The sequence below is a fragment of the Triturus cristatus genome, chromosome 7 (assembly GCF_964204655.1).
Source record: "Triturus cristatus chromosome 7, aTriCri1.1, whole genome shotgun sequence".
Lineage (NCBI taxonomy): Eukaryota > Metazoa > Chordata > Amphibia > Caudata > Salamandridae > Triturus > Triturus cristatus.
In genome coordinates this window covers 1605728046-1605755789 of record NC_140590.1, presented here as the reverse complement: position 1 = coordinate 1605755789, position 27744 = coordinate 1605728046, and the positions used below count along the sequence as shown (strand labels likewise).

At 46.1% G+C, this 27744-nt stretch overlaps 1 protein-coding gene across 4 annotated transcripts in view; it reads right to left on the bottom strand.

The window, feature by feature from the left end:
• The window catches only part of FAM217B (family with sequence similarity 217 member B), a 249242-nt gene that overhangs the window by 43224 nt on the left and 178274 nt on the right, over nt 1–27744 (bottom strand). For all 4 annotated transcript variants that reach the window (XM_085619473.1, XM_085619470.1, XM_085619471.1 and 1 more), the window contains one exon: nt 25665–25750. In XM_085619473.1, coding sequence (XP_085475599.1) covers nt 25665–25750 — 86 coding nt within the window. The remainder of the gene's footprint in view (nt 1–25664; nt 25751–27744) is intronic.

Sequence of the window (27744 nt, the reverse complement as noted above, 5' to 3'; positions counted from 1 at the left end):
TCACTGACCACAAACCTGAAAAAATTGCGATGTACTGTGTAGATTGGTATGTAGAAGTAGGCGTCTTTTAGGTCAAGTGCGAGCATGAATTTGCCTTGTTGTAGCAGCGAAATAAGATCCTGAAGAGTGACCATGTGAAAGTGCTCTGATAGAAACTATTTGTTGAGGGGCCTGAGCTCTGTGATAGGTCAATGAGAGCTGTCTTTGGGGGGGGGGGGGGGGGGTCAAGAAGTACAGCAAGTAGACTCCTGTGCCCTACAGATGATGTGGGACAGGTTCTATGGTCCCTTTGAATAGGAGCACTGTGACCTCTCACCTGAGCAGGCGTTGGTGTTCTGGGGAGAGTCTGTGTTTGCTGAGTGGCATGTTGAGAGGTGTGGAAGTAAGCCCTAGACAGTAACCATGTTGGATAATATCGAACACCCACTGTTCGGTGGTGAAATTAAGCCACGAGGGGGAAGAACCCTTGTAAATGCCCCAGACAAGTGTTGTGTGATCAGGGGGGGCAAGAAGACGCAAGTCAGGGCTTTGTGGTGGGGCAGCTCCCTTGGGCAAGCCACCTTTGCTCTACCTTTAGTGTGGTTGCCTCAATAGGACCCCCCCCCAAAGTAGCCTCTAGGAGAGGGATGCTGGGCATGCGGGTGCTTAAAAGGCGTGGAGGCATTTGGGAGGTGTTCGAGCCTTCTCAATAGGGTGTGCAGCAAAAGGACGGACGAGGGGTGGGTGTTTGTAGGGCACCCATAGCCTTCGACGCCTGTATCTTTCTTTTTATTTTCTCCCAGCATTTGGTCAACCTGCTAGCTGAAGAAATGTTTGCAGTCAAACAGCATATTGAGCAGGTGTTGCTGGACGTCTAGCTTGAAGCTAGAGATACGGAGCTAAGCGTGCCTTCGGAGGAGCCCGCTTAAGTTGACGCCCGAGCAACAGTCTCGGCGGCATAGAGGGCACATGGAATGGTGGTCAAGATAAGTTTGCCCTCAGAAACTTTGTGTCCTCTTATTGTGCTCATCTGGGAAATACAGGAGAAGCTCCTCCATTTTGTCCCAGTGGGCAAATCATAATGGGAGAGCAGACAAATAAAGTTGGCCATGTGCCAAGGGTTGGCTGACTGTGCCGTGACCCTCTTGCCTGTGGTGTTGATACATTTGCTCTCCTTATCTAGTGGAGAGGTATTGCCAGTGCCATGAGACTTCATCTGCTGGCGGGCGGTGCGTACCACCAGGGAGTCAGAGGGAGCTGGGGTCTGTTGGGAATGCTATATATTTTTTGGCCACACTGGGGGTGATAACCCTTGCTCTGACTGGGTCTTGAAGCATGCCCTTGAGCATGGGCAGATATTGGGTGGAGTGGTGGAGAGTGTTTTGAAAAGGAAATCCTCTTCAGTGGGGTCAATACGCATGTCCAGTTTAGGGTACGAAGCGGCTCTAGCTACAAGATTATGGTAAGATGTTTAATCATTAGGGGTGAGGGTCGGGCTAGGTACAGTTGGGATCCAGGTCCCCAAGAGGGTCCACGTCATAAGCGTCCCAGGCATCTCCATCTAGGGGCTTGTTGTAGGTATCCCCTAGGCCCTCCCCATTTGAGAGTGGTGATTCCCTGGGGTGTGCAAGAGCGGGGGTCAGGTGGAGAATTCGACCGGGATGGGGAATACTGTGATCTTGGTGGAGATTAAGAGGATGGTGGTAAGTCAATGTCTGGCACAGGGTTGGTGGCCTGGTTGGATTTGTTTAGATGTTTCATTGAAATGGGGACGTAGAGAGCCTTCTCAAAGCTCAGCTGGCTTTTGGAGGCCTGTGGAGCAGACACCAGTGGGTGGTGACGATCCGGCCCATGGTTTTGAGAGCCGGCGCTGAAGTCTACACGAACTGCACAGAATTTGGCTTGGATGACGACGGGTGGGTCGGCGCCAGGGGTGGCGTGATAGGTACAGAAGGAGCTGGCTTAGATGTCTTCTTCGGCGCCAAACCAAGGGGAGGAGGGGTCATCTCCACTCCTACGCAACATTTCAAATCGACGGGCTCGATGATCGTAGAGGATCTTTGAGAAGATGGAGCAAAAAGATTCTTACCCTTTAAGAATTGCATATGTGTTATGAATCCAGACAGTGGCAAGTGCTGTACACAACATCTGGCTCTGCCCAGGTCTCTCCCACTACCACAAACCACCCTATTCTGCCATACCTGTACAGCAATGAATATCTTTGACCCATGTAACTCAACCCATGCAACTTCCAGATCTACACTAATTATCGTGCATACATGACTTGGGTAATGATCATCCTCTCGCTTATAAATCCATAAGCAATTGAAAGCACTCTGGCTCAATCTGTAATATGGCAATACCATTAATAAAATCATTGTGGGTAAATTTACCACAAAAATAGTAGGTTGGCAGCTCTTTTCAAATAAGTGCATCCACTCTTTTTGGATAATACGTGTATGAGAAGGGCGCAATGTAAAGACTTTGGAATAAAGTTATTAATTCCTAATGATTTTAAAGTGAATCCAACAGTCAGCATCCATCATAGTGAGCCATTCCTGTACAAGTAGGTCAGATACCTTCCAATGAAAATGTTTTCCGTTCAAGATAAGTGTTGAGAAGAAGATCCCTTGCATTATTGATACTCTACGCAGTCTGTGTGCTGCACTGATGATGTACAGGGACAATGGAGCTGAGACACTAGATACCTGCATGATCTCTGCTGCAGCCGGAAATTCATTCTGGTCACCATTGTAACCATGAAATGTTAATGACATTGCCACCAAGGCAGTCCGCAAATACAATCACATAGCACTGTAGGTGAAGTGAAACACTGATCTTAAACAAATGTATCACAGCATCACAATGTATTTTGGAGAATGTGTTTAAGCAGCAAAGGAGTGTTGGTATAAATATGCTATATTATTTTTTATTTAAGGATTGCTGGGGAGTTACTTTTTGTTTGTTAAAATCTCTACTACACAAGACCAATCATTTAGAAGCAAACTGGTGTGCATGTTAGATAGGTTTCATCGATTGCCCCACATTTTCTTAGTGTATTTTTGCTCTGGTACCGAAACTCTTATGGTATATTCACGGAGACATAATACTCCACTCCAAATGACACAAGCAGCAAAATAATCCAAAACAGATTTACCCTGGGTTGGCTTTATTTTTGCAGCGGTGTAAGGTTTCTGAAATATGACCACTCTGCACTGCATAAGTCGAGCTTTAACAATCTGTGAATTACTTTTATAGCATTCTAAAGCACTTTAGGAACTAAAACATCTCTGTAAATATATTATGTATACACACATAGATTCAGATACACACACTTTTTACAAGCTCCTTCAAACTAACACTTGCTTTACCTATGATTTAGCTATCATGCAGACTGCAGCAGTCTTTCAGCCACCCTCCCCGAGCCCATTACAGGCCCCAGGGAACCCTTCCCCGGGACGAAGTATATTCTCCCCAAGCCTTGAAAGGCCCCGGGGATCCCATCCTGTCGGAGAGAAAACAATGGGGGCCATCCAGGCCCCCCTGGTGCCCCACACCGCCCCCTGGTGCCTCACACCCTGTGGATACACACAAGGGGGCACAAATATGCCCCCCTGTGTGCATGCACACCAGTTCCTACACAGCATGGCCTTTAAAGTCCATGCTGTGCAGGAACTATTTTTGGTGTTCCCACTGCAGTGCCCATTTTCAGTGCACTGCCGTGGGAACATCAAAAACAAAGCCCTCCAGACAAGAGGAAACTCTTAATCTGCCGGGCAGTCTGACTACGGCTTTGGTGAGGCAGCGGCAGGGCAGACCCGGCACCACACCTCCAAAGTTGTAATCAGGCCCAAAGTCTGCTCCCAGCTGGCGGGAGATTTAAAACTGCCCCCACCAGCTAGGAGCAGACTTGTAGTCTGTGTCTCTGCCGCACTGATGCAGGCAGGGAAACAGAATAAATATTGCCAGCACTGGGAGGGATCAAGCATAGATAGCTGCTCCCTCCAGACAGTAGCAATCCTGGCTCCTGCATCATGTGGGAAGCTGGCTGTGGCCACGGGAGCACTTTGGCTCCCCCAGCAGCCTCAAACGTATGCTTTGTGGGTACCCCCCTCTCATCCCAGGGATGGGATCCCCAGGGCCTCTAAGGGCTTGGGGAGGGGAGCAGTGCAGACACTCCCCTTTTGTGGTGGTAAAATCATCCCTTGGGGCTGTGGGGTTCGGGGGGGGGGGGGGGGGGGAAGAAGAGGGGGGCAAAGACTGTGCACACGGAGGTTAGCTGCTAGCGGGGGGTGGCCACATCTGCCAACCTCGCATCGTGTGATTGACTGCCTGATGGGGGTTGAAAGCAGGGGGGCTGACTTTAAGTTAGGTAACAAAATATTTTACGTAAAAAAAATAAAAACTAGACATTCATTGGAAAAAAAAAAAAAAAAGAGGTTAAAGTAATGTTGCAGTTAAGTGAAATGTTAAGTAACAACGTAATGTTTTAACGTCAGAAAACACCAAAATGCACCAGTTATAGTTCTCAAATAACCATAACTCGTGCACTAAAGTAACTACCACATATTACATTACTCACTTAAACTTTATTAAAACAGTAGTCAGCATTCATAATCATGATCACAAACAGTCTTCAAATTACCTTCAAGTTCAACGGGATATACACATTACATCAACATATTGTGGAATTGACATTCCCCTTGTAGGGCCCCTGTCCCACCCCCTTGGTCCCTGCACGCACCCAGCCTAACTAGTAGAGAACCCTCCACAATCCCCTGTAAGCTTCCCATGGCTGCCAAATTTTCTCCCATTTCTTGGGGCATCCCCTGCGGTCATAAATGGTCTTCTCTGCCGCACAACACCAGTCCAAGTCCCTTTTCCATTGGGAGACTTTAGGCAGCGGAATTGCCCCCCACACCTCTGCAACATTCCTCTTTGCAACCATTGCTGCCACCTGTGGCCAGATTTGTTGATATTTGGGCCAATTCAGTTCCCCTGACACACAAGATAAGCCATCTGGGATCCAGAGGAACTTCCTGCTCCAACACTTCTAACATAGTTCGGACCACCTTCCGCTAGTATATCTGTATGATAGGGCAGTCCCATAGTATATGGAAAAACGTTCCCTTCTGCATACACCCCCTCTGACACTCCTTAGTGGAGATGAACCCCAGTTGAAACATAAGTGTACTGGTGCAGTAGGACCTATACAGGATCCGTAACTGGACCAATCTAAAGCGCTCCTGCAATGAAATTATTGAAGAGAAAACTGCATGGTAGGGGTGCAAGTTATAGTTACTTTAGGGCACAAGTTATAGGTACTGGAGGTAACTATAACTGGTGAATTTCTTTTTTTTGCGTTTATAACGTTACGTTGTTACTGAATATTTCATCCCACTATAACATTAATTTTACCTTAGTTTTTTTCAGTATATATATATATTATATATATATATATATATGCTATGTCTATATAAGCAGCCAATTATAACTGTTTATCTAGTTTAGTTATCAATGATTTGATTTCACACCACACTGTTTGCAATCAGCATCTGAAATGAGATTCTTGTACCCTCCTCAAGGTTATATGTGGTTTCTTCGATCAGCAATGAGAGAGAGGTAAATTGGTCCGTCTAACAAGTATTCCATGAAATCATTTGTAGAAAGTTCGGACAATTTCTAGGTTCATTAAGAAATTAACGTTATTTACCATTGGTAGTTGGACATTTAAAGGACGATACGATGAGATGAAGAAAGGCCTATTGAACGGATCAGCTTTCAGCTCCTGATCTTGTGATGGTTAATGATCCAGTTTACTAAAGCCAATTGTTGGTTGCACTGTATTCTAGTAATGAATTAGTTAGATAAGGTATTTAGAGCCCAAACTAGTAAGCAGAGAATCTAAAATATCACTCGTAGTTGTATAGGCCACCACTTTGGGGCACTGACAGCAAGATTAGGTGTGACTATGCTAAGCATATCAAGGTGGTGTTGGACATACTTCGCCATGCCATTAACGTGATAGATGAACAAGCATGTTGGATTCAATCCACCAATGTCGATTTTGCACAGCAGGAGTATTATGTGAGGGGTTTATTTCTTGGATCACTCCTCTCTGGGGATGGAAATTTGGTTCATAGTTGTTAACGACCATTAGGGTGGTAACTAAACACCTGTAAACTACAGAACACCAGCACTGTAGAATTGCTCTTTGACATGGCCAAAAACGGTTTTAAGGCAAATAAGGGGTCGGCCAAGTCGACAGTGGTCTTTGGGAGGCACTGAAGGTGTTCATTGTTGGGCAGAATATCTAGTCTTTCCACACCCAGAGCACAGCGCGCATTCTGGATGTCAGAGATACAGAGTCTAACTGAAAACGACAAAGCACTGGAAAGATTGTTCAATGTTAACAGGGAGGCATACCAAACACTAAGGAGGCATGGGCTCACGTATTAGAAATAAAGGTATAGGAAAGATAAATGGTACAATGCAAGCAAGTTAATAACACTGATTAGTAAGTTGAGGAAGAAAGAAGAATATTCTGCATCCAGCCAAATAACTGGTGGAATTTTCAAAACAATTTGAGGTATTAGTATACATCATGTTGGGGAGGTTTCTAGTAACAGGGAGATGGGGCCACTTTTAGATGATCGATACTTTGCCTCTCTTATGGATGAGGGCTAAAAGTGGCCAAGTAAAAGGGGGGGGGGGGGGGGGGAGGTGCATCGTACTGGTACATATCTCTCCTGAATGTGGAGGGTAATGTTTTGATAACAGTGTTGGTGAAAAGTGCTGGGAGATAATGGAAGCTCAGATTCATCCAGATCAGTTAGGGTCACTAGATGTTGAAAACCGATTTGACTCATTCTTGTATTTAACTTCATTTTCTAATTGCTGTAAGCAATGAACTATTGCATGGATACATCTGGTATACAGCAGCCGACAGCAACAGTTAGGGATAATGAGGTAATAGCTCAAGTGCTCAGGTTGGGTAGAGGAATGAGGCAATGGAGACCTTTTTCCCCTGCCCCCTTGACCTGGCAGTCTGCTGGATCTGGGGAGACTCTGCTTAGGGCATATAGGTGAATGGTAATCCCAATGATATAATTTCACTTTAAGCAGGTAATATTTGGTATGTGGCTGACCTATGATTAACAATCCCTGTTTGGGCACTAGATCAATTAGGAGAATTTGATCCTTTTCCTACTACACGATTGGATGGCAGGGTCAATGATTAGGCTACAGAGGACTTCATGTATTTTGGAATCATGTTTAGTACATCAAGATCTGGAGAGATTAACTGGATGGTCTGCTAATGTAGTTCTAAGAAGACTCACTAGAGTAAACTCCAGCAATTACTTCTGGGCGGTCCTCCATACATTACTATTTGTGCTACAGAGCACCCACCACGTTTCTTAGAACACTGTTATGGGACGCTGTGGATCTTCCTAGAAATGTTGTGCAAGGTTGATTAAGATAGTAGGATCGCTTGTGCACACCTCAGCAATTAGTACTGTGTGTGGCTATTGGTCACTGCGAACAAATGGGTGTTTGCTTGTCAGAAGGAACTCAGGGTTTGACTAGACAGGATTGTAATGGAGGGGGAGAAGTTATTTACATTAGATCTTTGGAGGCAAGGACCCACTATTGTATGGGTTTGACAACTGCCACTGTATATGCAGGATGGAAGAAGCTGCCATTTAGGACCTTCCACACCCTTGTGAGTGGAGAGAAGGTTGAGGTAACTGTCTAAACTAGGTTGGCTCAGGATATAGGATTTTATTGATCCATCAAAACTTTGTAATTATTAGAGTACTGAGGGATCGTAACGTGTTTAGCGACTCAAGACATGGTTCTCGGTCCGTGTCAGGTACCCAATATTGGAAAACACCACGTGACAGAACTTGCACTGTACAATAGGAGCAGGTCTGATCTGGTATTTTTTCCAAAGTGTCTCTCTAGGGGATAAGTTTCTGCATAATTTTGTTGTTGCGAGTAATGTATTAACTTAAGGAAAAGCGTCAGACATTACGGATTCTTAATTCTACATGGTGTTGTGCAAGGCTGTAGGCCCTTTCAGTTCAAATTCAATGAAGGAGGCAAATGGAGCCCCACTGGAGCCCAGGTGAGCTAATCAGTAAATACAAGGCACAGCGAGAATTAACACATTCCGAGAGGCAGAGACCAATCGGGGTCATCTGAAATAATAAGCAACAAAACAAAGGGATATTATCATAAGCACCCAATATTTATGAGTTTCTTTAGGAGATCTCAGATGCTGGAGGTCTCACAGCCATGTTTAGCTACGGAGAGATTAAAATATGCCAGTCAGAGGGTGTTAGATGTATGAAAAGTAGATAGTTATGCATATATTGAAATCAAAAATAAAATTCCTTAGAACTCCAAAATTAAGAAACTATCGAAGGTGGGGTTTTGAAATTGGCTAATAATTTTTAATAGTCATGTATCTAATATGAAGCCTGCATATGCTTTAGGGTTGAACCAAAGGTGCAGACAGTCCAGTCAATTCAGGAGGGCTGGGCACTATGCAAAAACGGTCATTAAATGCATAAATCGAGGTCACAGGGAAAGAAAGGAGGACAGGTATTCTTTTCACACTGGTCAATTTAGTCACAACGTTGTCCTTTCCAAAACAGAATCATTTCATATCCGACTAGATACACAAGATCTCGCTCTGAAGAACTGACAGCGCTGGGTGAAGCGCTTCTGATGTAAACGTGCATTTTCAGCAGTAGCTTGAGTGGGAATAACCAGCAGCTGTAATTTGTGGTGTGAAAAAACACCTCTTTACTCTTTTTCTGAGCATCTACTTTCTTCCCGATATCTTCGTTAGGAGACATTTTATCATTTTGCATACATTCACTTACTGGACTACTATGTACTATTTCCTGGGGTTGGCTGTCCTAGGCAAGCAACTGGAGATTCCTGCGGTGAAACCTGCACAAGGCCAGATCCCCATCAGGAGAGAGTACACTGCGGTCAGTAATTTGTGGTAACATACGACACAGGACTCAATGCTTTAACAAATCACACTAATGTCTCTGCCCGTTTTTATCAAAATGTTGACTTTTATATCTGGCAGCTACACTACGGATACCCCACTTCCATTGTATGTGTGAGGCCTGCATATTTTTGGAGGACAATTGGGTAGACAAAATTCGAACTTTGCCGTTTAAAATTCAACACGGATTGCAGCATGGTCAGTCAACATTATTGGCAGTTAGACTATAATTAAATTATCATAATTCCACATGACCACTACCCAAACAAAATACTGCTTTGTTTACTGGATTCTCAACACTACACTTTAAAATGATAACATACTACTTTACTCCTGTTTGAGCTAGGGCATATAGGAGTATCAAGAGGCATGGCCATGCAGATAAGGAATGGAAAATCCAGGAATCTTACAATTATATACCAACAGATGCATAAAACATCTAGAGACACTTATCTTTGATTGTAATTGGCAGTGCACTCATGTGGTTGTTTGAAAGAACATATATATTTATTTTGCCTATTTATGCGTAGAGTACATTCCAACCAAAGGTATCAGCATGCTGTACATGAAACAAGATGGAGACAGGTTATGTTAGACATGTTATGTTACACAGAACACCATACTTTTCAGTTAATAAAATAGCCAAAACTAGGCAAAAAAACAGCTCAAAATGAAAGAAAAAAAAAAAACAGGTAGGGATTTTAGGGAGTTATACGTTGGGGAAGCAAATGTGTATTTAAGAGTATCATGAATAGCTGAGAAAAAACAAGGTGACAGAGGACATGCTATTGTGAAGGGATTCTCAGGGAAGGAAGGCAATATCATAAGACAGAGGTACAAGACAGCCAGGTACGGTGAGGGGAAGATAATCCAAAGTCAAGTAACAAGATAATTTTGGAGTGGGCAACCAGTGGGAAGAGCCATAGACTAAAAGTGGAAGTTTAGTGAGCACCGATTAGATGTAGGTTGATAAAGAAGGATTTTAGACCTTTCTGAAAAGCAATTAAGGAGTCAGACTGTCTGAGCCCCACAGAAAGGTGGTTCCATATTGTTATCGTAGCACCGACTAATGCTCGTGTGATTGCTTGTCTGGTGTAGTTTTCATGTACACTAGTGTGTGACAACTCAGGTTCTTTGTGCAGCTGGATCTTTGATTATTCAGAGATGGTAATCAGATTTGTGGAGGAATAGATTTTTATAAGTAATACAGGTTAATTTGAATTTTTATCTTAAGTCTTTATGGATTACTGGGGTGAGGTGATTGCATTTGTTTGCATCAGAAACACGTTGTGCTGTGGATCGATTCACTGCTTTAAGGGATAGTAGGTAATGTGATGCCCGCTAGCACAGACAGTTTTAGAGAGGACTAAAGACTGAGCAAGGACTCTGAAGTCATTGGGTTTTGCATAGAGGGTGGCACTGCTTTAAAGTTTGTTCAGAATGATATGCCACGGATAGATTTGAAAGAAGACAGATTTGAATAGATTTTACATGGGAGGCTGATGAAATATAATTTTTTTCTCAATACAATATTTGGAATGCATCTCTATAGACAATAAATATAGCTTGCAGATCAGTTGCAAACCCTGTGGAAGTCATGTTCTATGGATTATGTCTGCTACATCATTAATAGGTCCAAACACATGGAAAGCTAGTCCCCAGCCGCAGCTGTAGGTAACACATTGTTGCCCTACCATGTAGCTATGGTTTGTCAAGAAGGGTCAAGGCTCAGTTTCCACCTCTTGGAGCGTACCTGGAATATATCTGAAATGGGAAAGTTTAAAAAACAAACTGACAGTGGACCCTACAGGGACCTAGCACATGACCCGCTATTCCCAATTGCTATACATATATTGGGAGTCCACAAAAGAATGTGTGTGCACACTGTTAACGCACCCACTGTCACTGTGCAAACAAATACAGGAATTTGACAATTTCAAACAATAGCAAAGGTGCACCACTTAGCAGAAAACAAGAGACACATCAAATTATCAGATCCGTGTCCACGGAAGTTTTCTTCAAGTTCTTCATTTATTCAAAAACGTATTGAAAACAGTCATGTTGAAATAGAACAGCACACGCGTTTCGGCCAGACAGGTGGACTTCTTCAGGGCATCAAAGGGGCACTCCTAAGAAATAAAGCATTGGGGTTTCCGTGGTAGGTAGACGCTTCATGGAGGATGACAATTCTCATCCACAATGATTATTAGGACAGCTATGTGAGCTTCACTTAAAGGAAAAATGCCAGAAGCAGAGTTAAACCAGCAAATCCAATTATAACAATCTCACCATGATAAGGTGGACCGTAAGTAAAGGGCAATCACCAGATACAACCTTAATAGGACTGGACCCCGGCCTAAAGACGCCTCCTGTAGAGCAGTGACTCTGAATAAATGAACTTGAAGAAAACTTCTGTGGACACGGACCTGATAATTTGATGGGTGTCTCTTGTACATCTGAAATGGACTCCTACCCCTATCTGGACCATTGTTGGAACTCGGTGTATGGTACATTAACTTGATCATATATAGCACTTCTTCCAAGAACTTAATACTTTTAAGCATCACCAGAACAAATGTATCAATGTATGCTCCATCCCCACCATCTCCAGCATAGATCTGCTTTTCAATTGTCCCACACGTGAACTTTCACTGTTGTATAGTATCTGTAATTCATCAGTGCACTTCTGGCTGTTTGGTGCCCTAAGAAAACTCTCCCCATTCCTCATCAGACAGGCCTTGTCCAAAGCTCTCACCCACTGCCCGACTTCGGCCAGCAAGTCGGAACATATAAATGTGGTAACTGTCTTGGTGACACTGGATGGTGGCAATACCTGCAAAAAATGTCTACGTTTAACACCAGCCAAAAAGGAGCTGAACCATCAAGCGTGGCACATTCTCCTGCTTCTGAATTTGAACTTTATGACCATCACAAGATTTAAGAAAAAGCAAGTAATTAGACAGGCGGCTTTAAGTCTGGGCACTACAGTCTCGCTTCTATTTCTCACTAGATTTGGGTCTGTGGTGAGTAGGTAATGTCGGGGTTCATGGATGTGGAAACTGCAGAGGTATTCATGGACAATCCTAACCAGTCAGTTGAGGAAAGTGATGACTAGACAAATCCCAATGACTACCAAATTCTTAGTTGACAGACAGACACTACTATATCATTGAAACAAGCAAGTATGGTTTGTCTCAATGTGCTTTCATGGGTTGGGAGGTAAATGGAGATTGGAGAGACCAACTAAACACCATAGGCATCCAGTGTAAAACTCCATACTCATTTCCTTTTCCTCTGCTTCTTCTTCCACAAATTACCACCTCTGCTTCAATACTCGTCATCTACACGTGGGGACAGGCACAAAATATGACCTCCTCTATCTCTATCTTCCACATGTCATTTTTCTCCTCCTGTGTCCTCTCCCTCACTTATTTTGAATCCCACAAACATTATTTGGGGAATCTTGCCCCAGCATGGGCAACATCTGCACCCTTACCCTGTTTGAAGGCTTCCTATACAAATCTTAATAGTGGCTCTGCTTTACACCAGTTACTGTAGTTGTTCATGGCTGTTACTGTGTACTGCTGTTTCATGTTTTCCCGATTGTGTAGAGGCCTACAGCGTACCTGTGTTGGTACACACAGGCAGAGTTACCTAGATCACACAAAACTTACTTGCTATCCTCACAGCACAGATCCGACCTCACACACCCCAATTAACTACCATATTCTCTCAAAAGAACCAACACAAATTCCACATAATGCTTATCAATGTAAACTCTACAGTACTCCATGCTTCAGGTAGTGCAGGCTTAATTAACTACTACAACCTTTATGGATGCGGTTAGAACTGGGGATCTCTAGTTGGCAGAGGTAGGTACCTTTGACCAAATAGGGGCACTTGCTTTTAAGTCAGGGAAAGGGGATTACACTACTGGATAACCCCTGCTCACCCCCTTGGTAGCGTGGCACAAGCAGACCGGCTTATCTCAGGCAGTATGTTAAGCATTTGTGAACACATACAGTAATACAGTGAAAACACTACAGATGGACACCACACAGGTTTTATCAAAAATAAGTATTATTTATATAGACTTAACACAAGACCACAAACAATAAAATTCCACAATACTGTACTCAAAATAGACTTAAAAATGGTAGAAGTAACTTAGTTCAAGTTGGTGATAAATGCGACACGTTTCTCACAAAAGTACCTGGATGTGCAACGCAAACCAAACAAAAGGTTCGCAGGGATGGAGATGCATCAGATCCTGGCATCAGGGGAGACGATGCGTTGCGCCTCAATGCTTGCGCAGAGTGGGAGATGCGTCTTGGTCCTTACCGGAGAGGAGGTGATGTGTTGATTCTCATACTGCGTTTCGGTGCGATGCGACAAGATGGCGCCCTTGATGCGACGACGTGAAGATGATGCGTGCACGCCCAGCGCCTGTGCAGCGAACTCTAATGTTGGAGCCGCGACAGGCCCTGCGACACGCTTCTCTGGTGATGTGGCGGCGACCTCTGCGGCGGCGACACGCTTTTCCGGCGATGCGACGTGGAGTCGTGCTTCCCGCTCCAAGCGACATGCAGGCTTCTGCAGACAGAATTCCCAGCAAGGAAATTCAGAGGGGAGCTGGTGGTGAAGTCTTTTGTCCCTGAGACTTCAGCAGGAGGCAAGCACAAGTTCAAGCCCTTGGAGTAATATTCTGCAAGATGATGAAAGTTCTTTGAAAGTTCCTTCTCCTCTCTTTGGCACGGACACCACTGTAGGCCAACCCAGCAACACAGCACACTGGCAGGGGGCAGTTAAACTCCTACAGCTTCCTTGGTTCTTCTCCTTGGCAGAGATTTGTCTTGTTGTTCCAGAAGTGATCTAAAGTCTTGGGGTCTGGGTCCCTATAGTTCTACTACTAAATAATTTGTCCTCTGAAGGCAGAGGGGCCTGTACCTAGTTCAAACCAGTTCTGTGCAGTCCTGGAGCACTTTGGTTAAAGGACTCCTTTCCTTTGACAGTGTGGGCCAGGGACATCAGACACACCACAGAAGGTGGAGCCAGCATTGTGGAAGGCAGGCACAGCCCCATTCAGACCCAGGTGCCACTCCTTCCACCACTCTACATGCAGACGAGTCTATTCAGCCCTGTGCTGACTCACCCTGTCTCCTGGAATACCCCAGCCCCGGTCACTCACAAACCAGACAATACACAAGCTAGCAGAGGCAGGCTGGATGGTTAGGTAAGAAAATACCTACTTTCTAAAAGTGGTATTTTCAAACACAAAATGTTATAACCAACTTTACTAAAAAATGTATTTTATCATTCGGAGTTCAGGCATACTAATCTCCAATTTCTACCATGTTCCCTGGGTCAGTTAAGATTATAAGAGGTTATAATCAAACTGCCCATTCTGGCCTATGGGGACTGGTAGCCTTGCAATAGTGAAAAACGAAAATGGCTGTAATTCGCTATTAGGACATGCCACACACACCAGGGCATGTCCTACCTTATCCTTACAATGCACCCTGCCCTTGAGCCTACCTTAGGGGTGTCTGATATGAAGAAAAGGGAAGGTTTGGGAACTGGTAAGTGGGTGCACTTACCCAGTCAGCATGGCAGTACTAGACTGCACACAGGCTCTGCAATGGCAGGCCTGAGACACACTTTACAGGTGGCTTCTGTGGGTGGCACAACCAGTGCTGCAAGCCCACCAGCAGCATTTGATTACAAGCCCTGGGCACACATGGTGCACTATACTAGGGTCTGACAAGTGAATCAAATAAACCAATCATGGAGTCACTAATCAATACATCAATTTAACATAGGGAGCACTTGCACTGTGGCACTGAATAGCAGTGGCACAGTGCCCAAAGCATCTAAACCAGCAAAACATATCAAAAACAGAGGAGGAAATCAGTAAAAAATGGAAGGGAGACTCACGCCAATGGTACCAGGTCTAACAGATGCTACTTCACAGAAACGTGGCTTACCTCCACATCTTAAGCATTCTAAACTTCGTCCTTCCTACAGTCCAGGACATCCAGCATGCAGTCCGTAATCATAAATGATGGTGGGACCTCCTCACATCTTACAAGTCTCACTAGTTCTGTACCACAGTCAAACAAGCAACGCTAAACTCAATGGTTCTGCAACAGTCTCCGTAGCAAAGTCTGCCTGGTTCCACCTCAAACATTTCTTCTGGACAGAAGCAGAAAAATTCTTATAGCGCCTCACTACTTCAACGGTCCAACATGCCCACAACACCATAAAACAAGGACTATAACCACCCAGATGACTCAAGCATTTAAAATGAGACCTACTCCAAAGGCCACACTTTAGACCTGGTCTTATCACCAACCATCCAATACAAACCGCCGAAACCCTGAACCATCCATCTTGCCCCCCCCCTTCCCTCCCCCATCCCCCCATGCTCAGTGTTACATCAACACATCTAGGTCAACCCAAATAAGAAATAACCTTCATATTATTCAAAGCTATTTGCATAGACAATCCAACTCATAATCACCTCATGCACTGCCACCTACACGTCTGATGTTAACACCCTTCTAAACAACTTCAAAGCATTACTAAATAAAAAAAAACATGCTGTAAATAAAACACGAAAGTGCAAGCCAAACCCTTCAGTACCTTAGTATTCCAAAGGCCTCACCAACAACAAACACTTTATATGCAGATCGGAAAGAAAATAGAAGAAAACAGAATGTCTAAAGACCTCACACAAGTGAAGAATGTTTGCGGAACACATTGAGAATGCATCATATCCGGAAAGTCAAGTGCTGCACCAACATCAACAAATTTGCAAATAGAAGCAGAACAAAAAACTTTCAAGCACTGTATCAGCACACTGCCTACCCTCCTATCCCATACATCATTGACAATGCAATGCCATCAACCACTTCACTGAAATACAGAAGATACAATGTCACAATCATAACACCAAACCTTTTCCTCTTCTGACACCCACTCTTATGCTATATCTCACAATGACCAGCCTGAAAACCCTTTCTAAGACCTCTCAGACACTCATCTCCCTCAAAACCATTACCTATGAAGATGATGTATTACACTCCTCCTTCAAAGCCTTCTCTGTGAAAGCTCTTTCTTCCCTACTCACCACTGTCAACACCTCTTGCTCACCGCATCTTCCCAGACGGTCATAATCAGGACAGATTCTCCCACTCCTGAAGAAACCCACACTATCGGCCATTTGCTCTTCTACCCCTCTTCTGCAAAATCATGGAAAAAGCAGTCTATGAACAACTTCAAGATCACTTCAACCATCTCCTGCATGACTATCACACCACCCCCCCTTCAGATCACAATGCAGCATGGAGACCGTTATTATACAAACTATAGATGGCACCCTCTTGAGCACAGCTAAAGATGAACTCTGCTGCCTCATATTACTGGACTGATCAGGCTTTGACACCATCAACCACCCCACCCTTCTTCACTTCCTGAAGTCTCACATTGGATTGCCTGGAACAGGAGTTCCCTGGTTCTCCTCCAACCTATCGAACTGAAACCAGTTAATTCATATGGGCACCTCCAAGCTAGAGAGGACACTCCTCACCTGTGAAATTCTCCAGGGTCAAATCTTGTCCTCCGTCTTTAGCTTTATATGAACCCAAAGAGGACTCTACTCACTGATCTCGTAATTCACGAATACACTGACAACACAACTATATTTGAAGGTCTCATCTCCAGACATCAAGTGCCTCAAACACTTTCAGGTGCTAATACCGGCTTGCTGGGCACCAATCTGAAGCTTAACCCCACCAAAACAGAATTCCTGCTATTTGCCAAGAACTAAAAGCATCCATTAGTCAAACCTCAAACTGTCATCCATTGCCAAGCCACTGAGATTCATGCTGGACACCGGCTCATCACCCACACCAACAAAAACAAAGGTGGTCTGGTACCAGCTTGCTCATCTTAATAAAACTGAAAAAAATCATCCTAGGACGTGCCTTCAGAACTGCTGTTCAAGCCCTTGTTCTCTTGCATGTAGATGGTGTAAGTGCACTGAACCACACCCACAACATTCCTTACTGCCCCCTGTAGAGCATACTACAAGCTGCATCACACCTAATTAAGGGCCATATGAAATAAGGATATTGTTCCCACCCGGATTAATCTCCACTGGCTCCCACTGCCAACTTGCACCACCTTTAAAACTTGTGTCATCTACAAAGCCATCACAAGGGGGGCGTGGCTTGGCACCGATGTAGAAAGCAGCAGACCTCGGAGCTCCTCCGTGGCCTCCCACTGCCGCAAGTTATCCTGACATACAGAAGTAATCCCCGGCACCGCAAACTGTTGCGGAATACCGGGTGCTCTCCAGGACGCACCCTCAAGACGCCTGATGGACAAAAAGAGGAGAAAACAGCGATTTGTCTCCCAGACCGCATCCTGCCTGACCAGTGGACAAAATGGCAGCCACGACTTGCGGGGAGCGCGCTAGCCGTTGAAATAAACTACGGAGCTTGGGGTGCCTCCCAATCAGCAGAATACCCAGGGCCACAGCGACATCTGCAATCTGAGGTACGGCTGAATGATGCAGCTAAATTGCGGTGGGGGCTGTAGCGCGATCCGTAAAAGTTCAGCGGTAATTGCCTGGCCTTAAGATGGCGGCACGGGAGACTGGAGGCGATGCGGTAGTGCCCTACATTACCACGCTGGTTTCCCTCCGTGGGAATTTTGCAAAGTCCTCTGCCCTGCTGAACTGCTCATGACAGTAGTATCAAAACAGTGTCTCAACCAGTAATTATAGGGACAATTTAAAAAAAATGCATAAATCATCAAGGAGGGAAACCAAGAGACCAAAGTAAGAAAAAGTTTTTTTGTTATTATTATGCAAAAACAATTAAATCAAATTAAAGTAGCCAAACATACACCAATTGTGTACTGACCGTGCTCAGTGCAAGTGATAGGTGCAGTGACACAAGTGATATATACAGTGTGGGCGGCGCAAAGTGAAAGAACCACATTAATCATAAACAAATTACAAGAGTACAATGAATAATTTGCAATAAGGTATAAATCCTTAGGTGGCCGTGGATTACACTGGGATGTCGACGGCGTTTCGACCTTATACACTTAGTCATCATCAGGTCAATGGCTATAATTTGAAGAGTGCTGAATTCTGGTCTAAAGGAAACAAGCAGGGCGCTAACAATTGGGCATTTGTCAGGAACTCCTACGTTAGACGTAATCACGAAGTGCTTTCAGGCACCAAAACTGTAATCGGGAACGAGCTATCCAATAAGCTGGGTCTGTTACGGTCGTCCAATCAAAATCCGACTTGTATGGACAGTCTTCAATGTGTATATATATATATATATATATATATATATATAATTAATTTGCCCAAATCAACTGATCTGGGTCAAAGTAGATCAGACAAGGCCAATTCAAGAATTATTCAGAAATGGTGCGTGAACATGCCAAGGACACACGATGAGCACTGAGTGGGACCAGAGGTCTCTTTTCAAATGAACGGGACGAAAAATCGCCGGCAGAGCAAGCGGAGTCAATACGCCAGGGTGACTGAATCGCAAGCCGCGATGTACCGGTGCCGGAAATACAGCCAATGCGAACTGCTCATGACAGCCTGAGGACACACTGCCTGTGAGGCATTGAGGCGAGTTGGGAAGCCCCACTGACATGGACTGCCGGAGACAGAGCCGTGGGCCTGGGACCCGACAGAAGGTGGAATGCGTGTGGTGCTACGAGCCTGACCGCGCCGCTCTGGGCCTATAAAAGAACTGCCACTCTCCCGAGTGAGGCGGAAGATGCGATTGGGAGCATTAAAGGAAGGTCCGGACCTGCTGGAGGTGCAAACGATGACACATCAGAGGCTAGAGCTTGGCTAGGACCCCCCCCCCCCCACCCCCCCACAAACATATAGGGGCTCTGCTGGCGGGAAGCGATAAGAAGATAAAGCCCAATTGCTGCCGCTCTGCTACCCCCCCCACATGGTACTGGCATTGCGCAACTAACGGGATCGCTACTGTGCCCCTGAAGAGATCGCTTGGGGCCCCTGCTTGTTGAAGATGGCCGGCATATGCGTGGGGGTTTCCTCCAGTACCTGCTAGACGGAGGCACGATCGAGCCTCAGTGAGTGTCCACAAGGGCTAGAATCCTGACAATACTGCGCACATTGGTCTCCGGGGATTGGGGCATACAGAACTCCCAAACCAGCTTCCTGCCTACCTCAACAGACCACACAATGGGATAAGTACCCATGAAAAAGGGGTTTGAGGTCCTTCGGATGGACGAACCAGAGCACCACACGGACGACGACGAGGGTGCGACTAGAGGGAGGGTGGAGAAAGCGACTGGAGGGAGGGTGGAGAAAGCAGCTGGAAACCCTACCCTGGCCAATATCATGATTGTTATCACCTCCTCGAGAGAAGCGCTGGAGAAGAAGATGGACGCTATAGGGACAGATCTCACCCTGCTAAAAGATGACCACCGCAAACTTAGAGGGTGATGACCAACGAGAACACCATTAAGGAAATTCCAGAAACGGTCGCCGCCCTACAAGAAGCCCTGAAAGCAGTTGAAACCAGGATCAAAGTACTGGAGGTGAGGGCCGAAGACAGTGAAGGATGCTCATGAAGAAACAACCTGCGTATAGTAGGGGTGCCAAAACGAGAAGAGGAGACAGATGCAATCCAGTACTTAGAAGCTTGGCTGAAAACCGAAGTGGCCCCTGAGGGACTTTCTCCGTTCTATGCCATAGAACGTGCCCACAGGGTCCCAGCCAGACCACCTAAACCTGGTGCCCCACCCCGACCAATGGTGGTGCGATTACTACACTATAGGGATCGAGACTTTACTGCAGCGCGCCCGTGAGAGACAGAGCCTACAGATCGGGAACAGCAGGGTGATGATCTTCCTGGACTACACTAGGGAGGTGCAATGGCAGAGATCCTCCTTCCTGGCTGTTAAGCGAAAATTGCGCCAACTTAATCTCCCGTACGCCATGTTGTTCCCAGCTCACCTAAGAGTAACTGCTGACGCAAAAACACTTTTTTCTCACCCCGAATGAAGCTGGAGACGGGCTAGAGACACACCGCAAGGACAGAGCGCGCTATCCGCAACTAAACTCACCCAAACAGCGGTCGACCACATCTTCACCACTTCAGAGGGCCCCTTAACCTACAGGACGAAGACAGTAACGGGATAGAGCAGTACAGGCAGTAGCAGACATTAGCCAGGGTAATGCAAGCCCGACCAGCAATAGCTTGGACCCCGAGCGAGCCGGATCTGAGAGCTCTGGATCAAGCAGTGTCCAGGGGCTCTGACACTGACCTCCCGGACTTTACCCCACAGACAGTGGATGGAGTGTTTGGCTGATCGGACCTCAGGTCGTATATACGGAGGGTTACTTATTGGCTAATGTTGACTTGAGGCCCGGTTGGTGCACAACGGGAGGGCACACTGGCACTAAGGGGATTTACTGAATGTTTCCTACATGTGGGGGTTGGGGGGGGTTCTGGGTCCACGGGTAGCAAGGCACGCTCTGCCACCTACAGGTTTCATTGTTTGGATGCTTTTGGTTTGGATGGGGACCGGTTTTCGTGCGCCTGTCCTGGGGAGTGGGAGTTGGGTTGGTTTTATTGTTGGGGAAAATTGGATCGGGGTCAGGCATGTCGCTCTGAGGGAATTATACGGAGAGGAACTGGAGATTGAGCTATGGGTCCCTCCGCAGGCCTCAAGTGTATGACCTGGAATGTTAGGGGGAATTCAACAGCATTACCGATATTAACCTGGACCGCTCACATCCACCGCTCCCCGACGCTCCTACACATAGGGTGGCAGAAGTACTACAACACTGGCAGCGGCATTGGTGGTTGATGGACACCTGGAGAGCCCATCATCCAGTGGACAGGGACTACTCTTATTTTTCGGCTCTTCATGAGCTGCATGTTAGGCTGGACTCCATTCTTTGCTCCCCAGATGTCCATATAGGGATCACGGTGAGGGAGTACTTAGCCAGGACGGTATCTGATCACAACCCCCTTCTGATAGCCTCTGGGTGCGAACTAGGCCCTCAATTCCTAGCTGGCTTCTTCGCCCAGAGATATTGGAAGATCAGGTTTTCCGAACCAAAATAGGTACTGCTATAAAGGAATACTTTCAGAATAATGCCAATACAGCTACCAGCCCACACATTGAATGGGATGCTTTCAAAGGAGTCATTGGGGGGGGGGGGGGGGGGGGGGGTCGCTGTATTGGGAAGGCGGTGGGTGTTCGAAAGACCTTTCTCAATGACATACAGCGGGTGGAACAACAGCTCCGAGAAGTGGAAAGAGATAGACCAGAGAAGGTGGATAGACAAGTAGATCTTCTGGGGGCCAGAGAAGAACTAGCGGTCCAGATAGAGCAGTTGAGATGCTTTGATCATAGGGCATATGCGACGCAGGCACATGCCAAGAGGGACCAATCTGGGGCATTGCTGGCATGGCTGGCCAATCCAGCGCGCAGAGGGACGCCAATCCTAGAACTACGGGGAGGGGATGGAATGACCCACTACGGGCAGCAAGCTATTAATGCGCAGTTTCTGGAATACTACACTACCCTATATCAGAGCCAGCTTGACCCACTGATGTTAGAGGGAGAGGGATTCTTGGATATAGAACTTCCTCAAATTGAAGCGGATGAAGCAGAGTCCTTCGGGCGGGATGTAGGACTAGGAGAGGTCAGGGGGGCCATCAAGCACATGGCCAGAAACAAAACCCCTGGCACTGATGGACTCCCGATTGAGTTCTACTCTACATATGTTGATGCATTGGCTCCCCGCTTAGTGGCCCTCTATAATAGATCGAAGCGAGATGGGTGGCTACCTGTAACAAGAGAAGCGATAATCATACCACTTCTGAAACCGGATAAACCGGCCTGGGACCATGCCGCCTACCGCTCCCTTTCTATGCTTAACCTAGATAACAAGATTTTAAGTCGCATTTTAGCTAGCCGCCCGACTCATATGACGGCACTTGTGCATTTAGACCAGGCGGGTTTCATTCCATCCTGGGACACGACCATGAATATCCGCCAACTGCTCCGGCTGCTGGACATCCCAACGCGGGATGGGGATGAGGTGTGTATACTGTTGATCGACATCGAAAAAGCCTTTGATAGCCTCGAATGGTCATACCTCTTTAGAGTTCTACGAGCTTTTGGACTGGGTGAGGGGTTTGTGGCCTGGACGGCAATATTGTATAAGAACTCCACTGCCAGGGTGCGCACAGGGGGGGGGGGGGCTTGATATTGGAAGCCTGCACTGTAGGCAGGGGAACGAGACAAGGATTTTCGCTGTCTCCCTTCCTGGTCGTGCTGGCAGTGGAACTCCTGGATGTCCATGCGATATCGGGACAATATTATCGGGGGCTGGACGGGATGGGTCATTCCCAATTTATTGCACTATATGCTGACGATCCAATGTGCTTCGCCAATGTTGCAGACAAGCTACAGGGGGCCAGGGAACTACTGACCAGACTAGGAAGGGTGGCAGGTCTTGGGGTCAATTGGAATAAGATGTTTTTTCCCTGTTTTGAGTGGCAGAAGCAAGCCACCGGCCGCTCTGGATGTAGCATGGGAAAGCAGATGCCTGACTTACCTGGGAGTCCGCATTTACCACGCAGCCACCAACTTACTGGAAGGTAATGTTCAAAGAGTGTTACAAACCACCGGAAGTAACTATGAATTTTGGGGAACTCTCCAGTCAGTAGCAGGGCGGGTGGCGCTGCTAAAGATGGTCACCCTGCCATGACTACTTTATTATTTTGGCTCATTGCCACTCTGGATACCGAGAACATTCTTTACCCAACTTAACACCATGGTTACGGGATTTTTATGGGGCTCTAAAAGACACAGGGTAACACTTCCCACCATGATGAGACCTAGGCGAGAGGGGGGATTCACAGTACCAGACTTGAGGCATATTACCACGCAGCTCAACTGCAGTGGTTCAAAAAAAGGATGGCAGGGAGACTTCGCACAGGGAAGACCATGGGGGCATGGACCCGGACCTCCTACAACTCTTGCGGGTGCTGCTGCGGCTCCCCTTAAGGGAAAGAGAGACCCAGAGGGATCTGTGGGTGGTGCGACAAGGTTGGAACCAGGCTAGTAAAAGAGCTAAACCGGGTCCTCCATATGCGCCCGAGATTCTGTTATTAGTTTGCGAGGCATTACCACATGGAGGGTACTGGCAGGGTCTGCGAGGCTGGGAAGAGGCGGGGATCTACTATTGGGGACCTTTACGAGGACAATACCCTCCTACCCTTTAATGACTTATTAGAGAGATTAGAGCTCCCTCGGCGGGACTTCCTCTTACATGCCACGCTGACAGCAGCCATTCGTAAGAGTTGGAAGACGGGGATGGAGGAACCATCGACCTCTTTACCATGCCAATACGTGGTGTCAGCGGTCGGGACGATCAAGGCGGTCACCTGCCTATACAGGCGCCTCACTCAGGAGATCAGGCACCCCCTGGAGAAGCTGCGCATCAAATGGGAAACAGACCTTGGGACACCCATAGCAGAGAAGCCGTGGGAAGCAATGGTTGAAAGAGCATGGAAATGCTCCAGAAATGCACGGTTTCAACTAATCCAATTTTATGTCCGCCACAGAGCATATCTCATGCCACACAAAATCAATGAGTACTTTGGGGCCCGTACAGCCTGCCCGAGGTGTAAATTCGAAAATGCTGAATTCCTGCATATGTTTTGGGAATGCCCATTGCTGGAGGGGTTCTGGGGAGCCACATCAACCACAGTGGGAAAGAGAACGGATAGGGACAGCACACTGACCCCAGGATATTGCTTACTGCACTGGTTTCCTTACAATGCCCGCAATAAAATTACCAGCAAATTTATAGACCTGGGACTTGTCCTGGCTAAGCGGGAAATTACCAGCCACTGGAAGGCGACAAGTGCACCTAACCTCTCGAGGTGGCGGCGAGAATTCACTAAGTGGGCTGATTGTGAAGGGATTTTTAGATCACAAACGGCCCAGAGGATGAACAATGAAAAAATGCCAGACATGGCAAAGGCATGGATCGCACTAGTGGACTTACTCAAGCGCCAGACTGCCAACGACGAACCACCCCCTAACTGAAGAGAACGACTCGTGGGGTTTGAAACACTTGCCCTACCTAAGCAGATAGATCAGGAGACTACAGGTCTGTACTATATAGTGGCGTCCCCTCTTTAGATACCTTTCTACTTGATGTATGGAGTCCAATACCCAGCCCAGCATGACTAGATGCGAATTACAAATGAGATCCAGATGGAGCGACATGCCTGAGGGAGTGGGGTGGGTAAGGGAAGGGGGGGGGGGGGGGGAGAAGAGCAGGTTTTGTTATTTTAGTGGTCACTGAGGTTGTTATACATCACGGCTGGAACGGACAATTGGAATGCCGAAATCTCGACGCAAGGGCTGGAGCATGGCTCACATGGGTACAAGGATGGGACTGAAGGCTATAGATCCCCTTAAGGACACTCAAGGCGAGAAGCTGTGAATGGAGCTATATGGCCGACAAATATGAGTGTAGAGCAATGCTACCAGCAATGAGAAGCCCAACATGCATTCCCACAGTATTGATGCTGCCCTAATTAATGTAACTGAATAAAATGTTTACACAAAAAAATAAAAATCTACAAAGCCATCATAACTGGCACCCCTGCTGGAACTCCTGCATACCTGGCGGACAAGCCTACCATCTTCGATGGTTCTCAGTACCCTCGCAGCCAGAACACCATCAGACTGGAGAGTAAAGTGCAAAAAGGAAAGTACAAAACAACAAGCCTACTCTAGCTAAGCATTTAGGATGTGGAATGATATCCTCATATTCAAAAAGACCCAACCCTACTCCAATATGATTTGGAAAGAGCTGAATACTCATGTATTTTAGAAAAATTACATCATGATGCAGTAACAATCCACAAACCAGCCACCTCTCCTACCACATTTCGACTGTCTTAGCCTTTGAATCTTTAAAGCGCTCTGTTGCATTTCAGCTAGGTGTACTCAATATAAATATCAAATACATAATATATATATATATATATATATATATATATATATATATATATATATATATATATATATACACACAGTTGCAATTATTTTCTAAGACTATAATAAAAATAACTTGTAAAAATAAAAACTATTGAAATAGAGTTTTTCCACTTAACCGGGCTTTTGTATGCCACGTGTTGGAGTAAGGGTGAAGGAACCTGCAATAGGCACTCACTATTTGCGTAAAATGCTGGGATGTCTTTCCTTGGTGGATACTATTGCACTTATCTTATTTCACAGTTTGCAGTGGAGTAAAGAGGGTTAAAAGGTAAAACAATGTAGGGCATATGTGGTGATACACTGAAATATATCAAGTTTTTGAGCATGTAATGGTAGTATCAGCTCAATGAGACTTACACTAAGACTATAGCAATGGCAGAAGCACGCTATGTAAAATCTAAGTAGCAAAATATCTGACACGTCTGCAAGTGCGGTCCTTTAATACCCCAAGAAGCAACTTGGTTGCTGGCTGGAGAGCTCTTTTTTTGTGTGCATGTTTTCCAACAACACACTTGCCCTTAAACCCAAGAACAAAAAAGTACAAGTGGAACAATACCTGTTTTGCTGATGAGCTAGGCATACCCGGTCCCCCTCACTGTCAAAGCGACCTGGTGGAGAATGGCGGACTTCACTTTGCAACACCTGATGAAGTTCAGATAGGGTAACATTACATTATGAACACACAGAGTAAGCATGTATTTTTTTAATTAAAAATGTATTTACAACTTCCACTTTCAACAAATTAAATCAGATCACCACAAGTTAAAGAAATAGACCAAACATTCCACCGCATAATATAGCGCAAGGCTTAAAACTCTGGCTACTGACATGTTGAAAAGCTCCCAACAGGCAAATTAATAATTATGTTTCGAAACGCTGGTGTAAGGATTTCGCCCTCATCCATGACCTAGTACGCATGTGCAGCTAGGGTAACAAACTTTAAACATTTTCTCCATTGGTGATGGTCCTGCGGCAAAGAAGCTGCAGGTGACCATGGGGAAGACAAACTCTTTCCATTCTCATTGGATTTTTGGCAGGCTTTTTACATCCTAAACTTATGATAGTGCCCCATCCATCACTACTTGTAAGATGATAATCCAGTGTTTGAGATGGTACGACAGTGACATTTTTGTCTTAACCTCCCCTTACAATATGCAGTTCTTAGATGACTTAGATGAAAATTTGATCTAATATCCCACCATAAACTATCTATTTACACTTTTACTACCAATCTGTTTCATCTTGAGTCACGTGGAAAGGGTCAAATGCAACCCCTCTTAGTAGGAATACAATAATTACTGAGAGGGAAGTGATGCATATAGTGGCTTTCAACTAGCCAAGGTTGCAGCAAAAGCAGTGATAGAACTGAACCGATGCTGCAGGTCCATAAAGATGAAGCGGAATTTGAAGTCTTTGATTGGATACAAGGCAGAAAAAAAAAATGAGTGGACTGGTCGGATGTTCCTTCCCTACTGTCCAATTCTATGATGATTTTGCTGGACCAAGAAGCAGTGCTCTAGAACAATGGATTACTTTGTATCAAATGCACCACAACCAAGGAGTCATAGGGGCATATTCAAGGAGCTATCGCAGAGTTATCGGCACTTTATTGCAGCCAAAGTTGAGATACATTTATCACCCCATTCACAAGCTGGTGCTAACAGCCCATAGCACCAGTTTGCCTGCGATAGCAACCGCAAAAACCATGCCCACAGATGACGCCGGCAACTATCTCTAATGAGATGCAGATTAGGCGTTCCCGTGCAAAAAGCTGCGACAACACCACTCCGCAACATTCTCAACGACCAGCCAGATTGTTGATAAGTCCACAAAACAGGCGATACGGCGTAGCAGGAAACTAACACCCCGCTCTGACCTGGTGTAAAGTGAGACGACAGCCTGCACCACAAAAGAGAGCCCTGCCCACAGCCACACCAGAAGATAAACAGATGCCATGGAGCCAGTGATCATGTGGCCCTCTCCTCCCCCAAACCAACACTGAGGCAGCGGCAGCGCAGGCAAAGACAGCGACCCCATGAAAACACACCAACCTCACACACCCAACACTAGAGAATGACATTACACACCACAGGCACAAAGGGACAACCAACATCCCACCTCAGACAAAGCTGCTGGCCGTGCTGCACCTGCTGGCCTCTAGTAACTACCAACCAACAACTGCCGGAGTCGGAGGACCCTATCAAAGCCCCACAAACCTGTCCTGGATGCCATCAGCTTGGCACCCCAGTACGCATACTTCCCACACACTGCGCAGGACCAGCTGGAGACCAAGCAAGGCATCTACACCATAGCTGGCTTCCCACATGTTGTGGGTGCAACTGATTGTACATGTGTCCTACTGGTGCCCTCTGGCAACACTGCACACAATAGCTGCAAAAGAAAGCACACGCATCCCATCAATTTGCATGCAATAGCGGTCCCCCGGGAAATCTCCACAAACATCGACAACCACCCAGGCAGTGTGCATGACTCAGACTTCTCCCGAAAGTCCATCAGCAAACTGCGCTACCAGGATGGCACCTAAGGAAATGCACTGCTCGTTGGAGTACCAATGGAACACAACACACCGCAACTCCACAATCATGCAACGCACACCACTGAGAATGCACATGTTA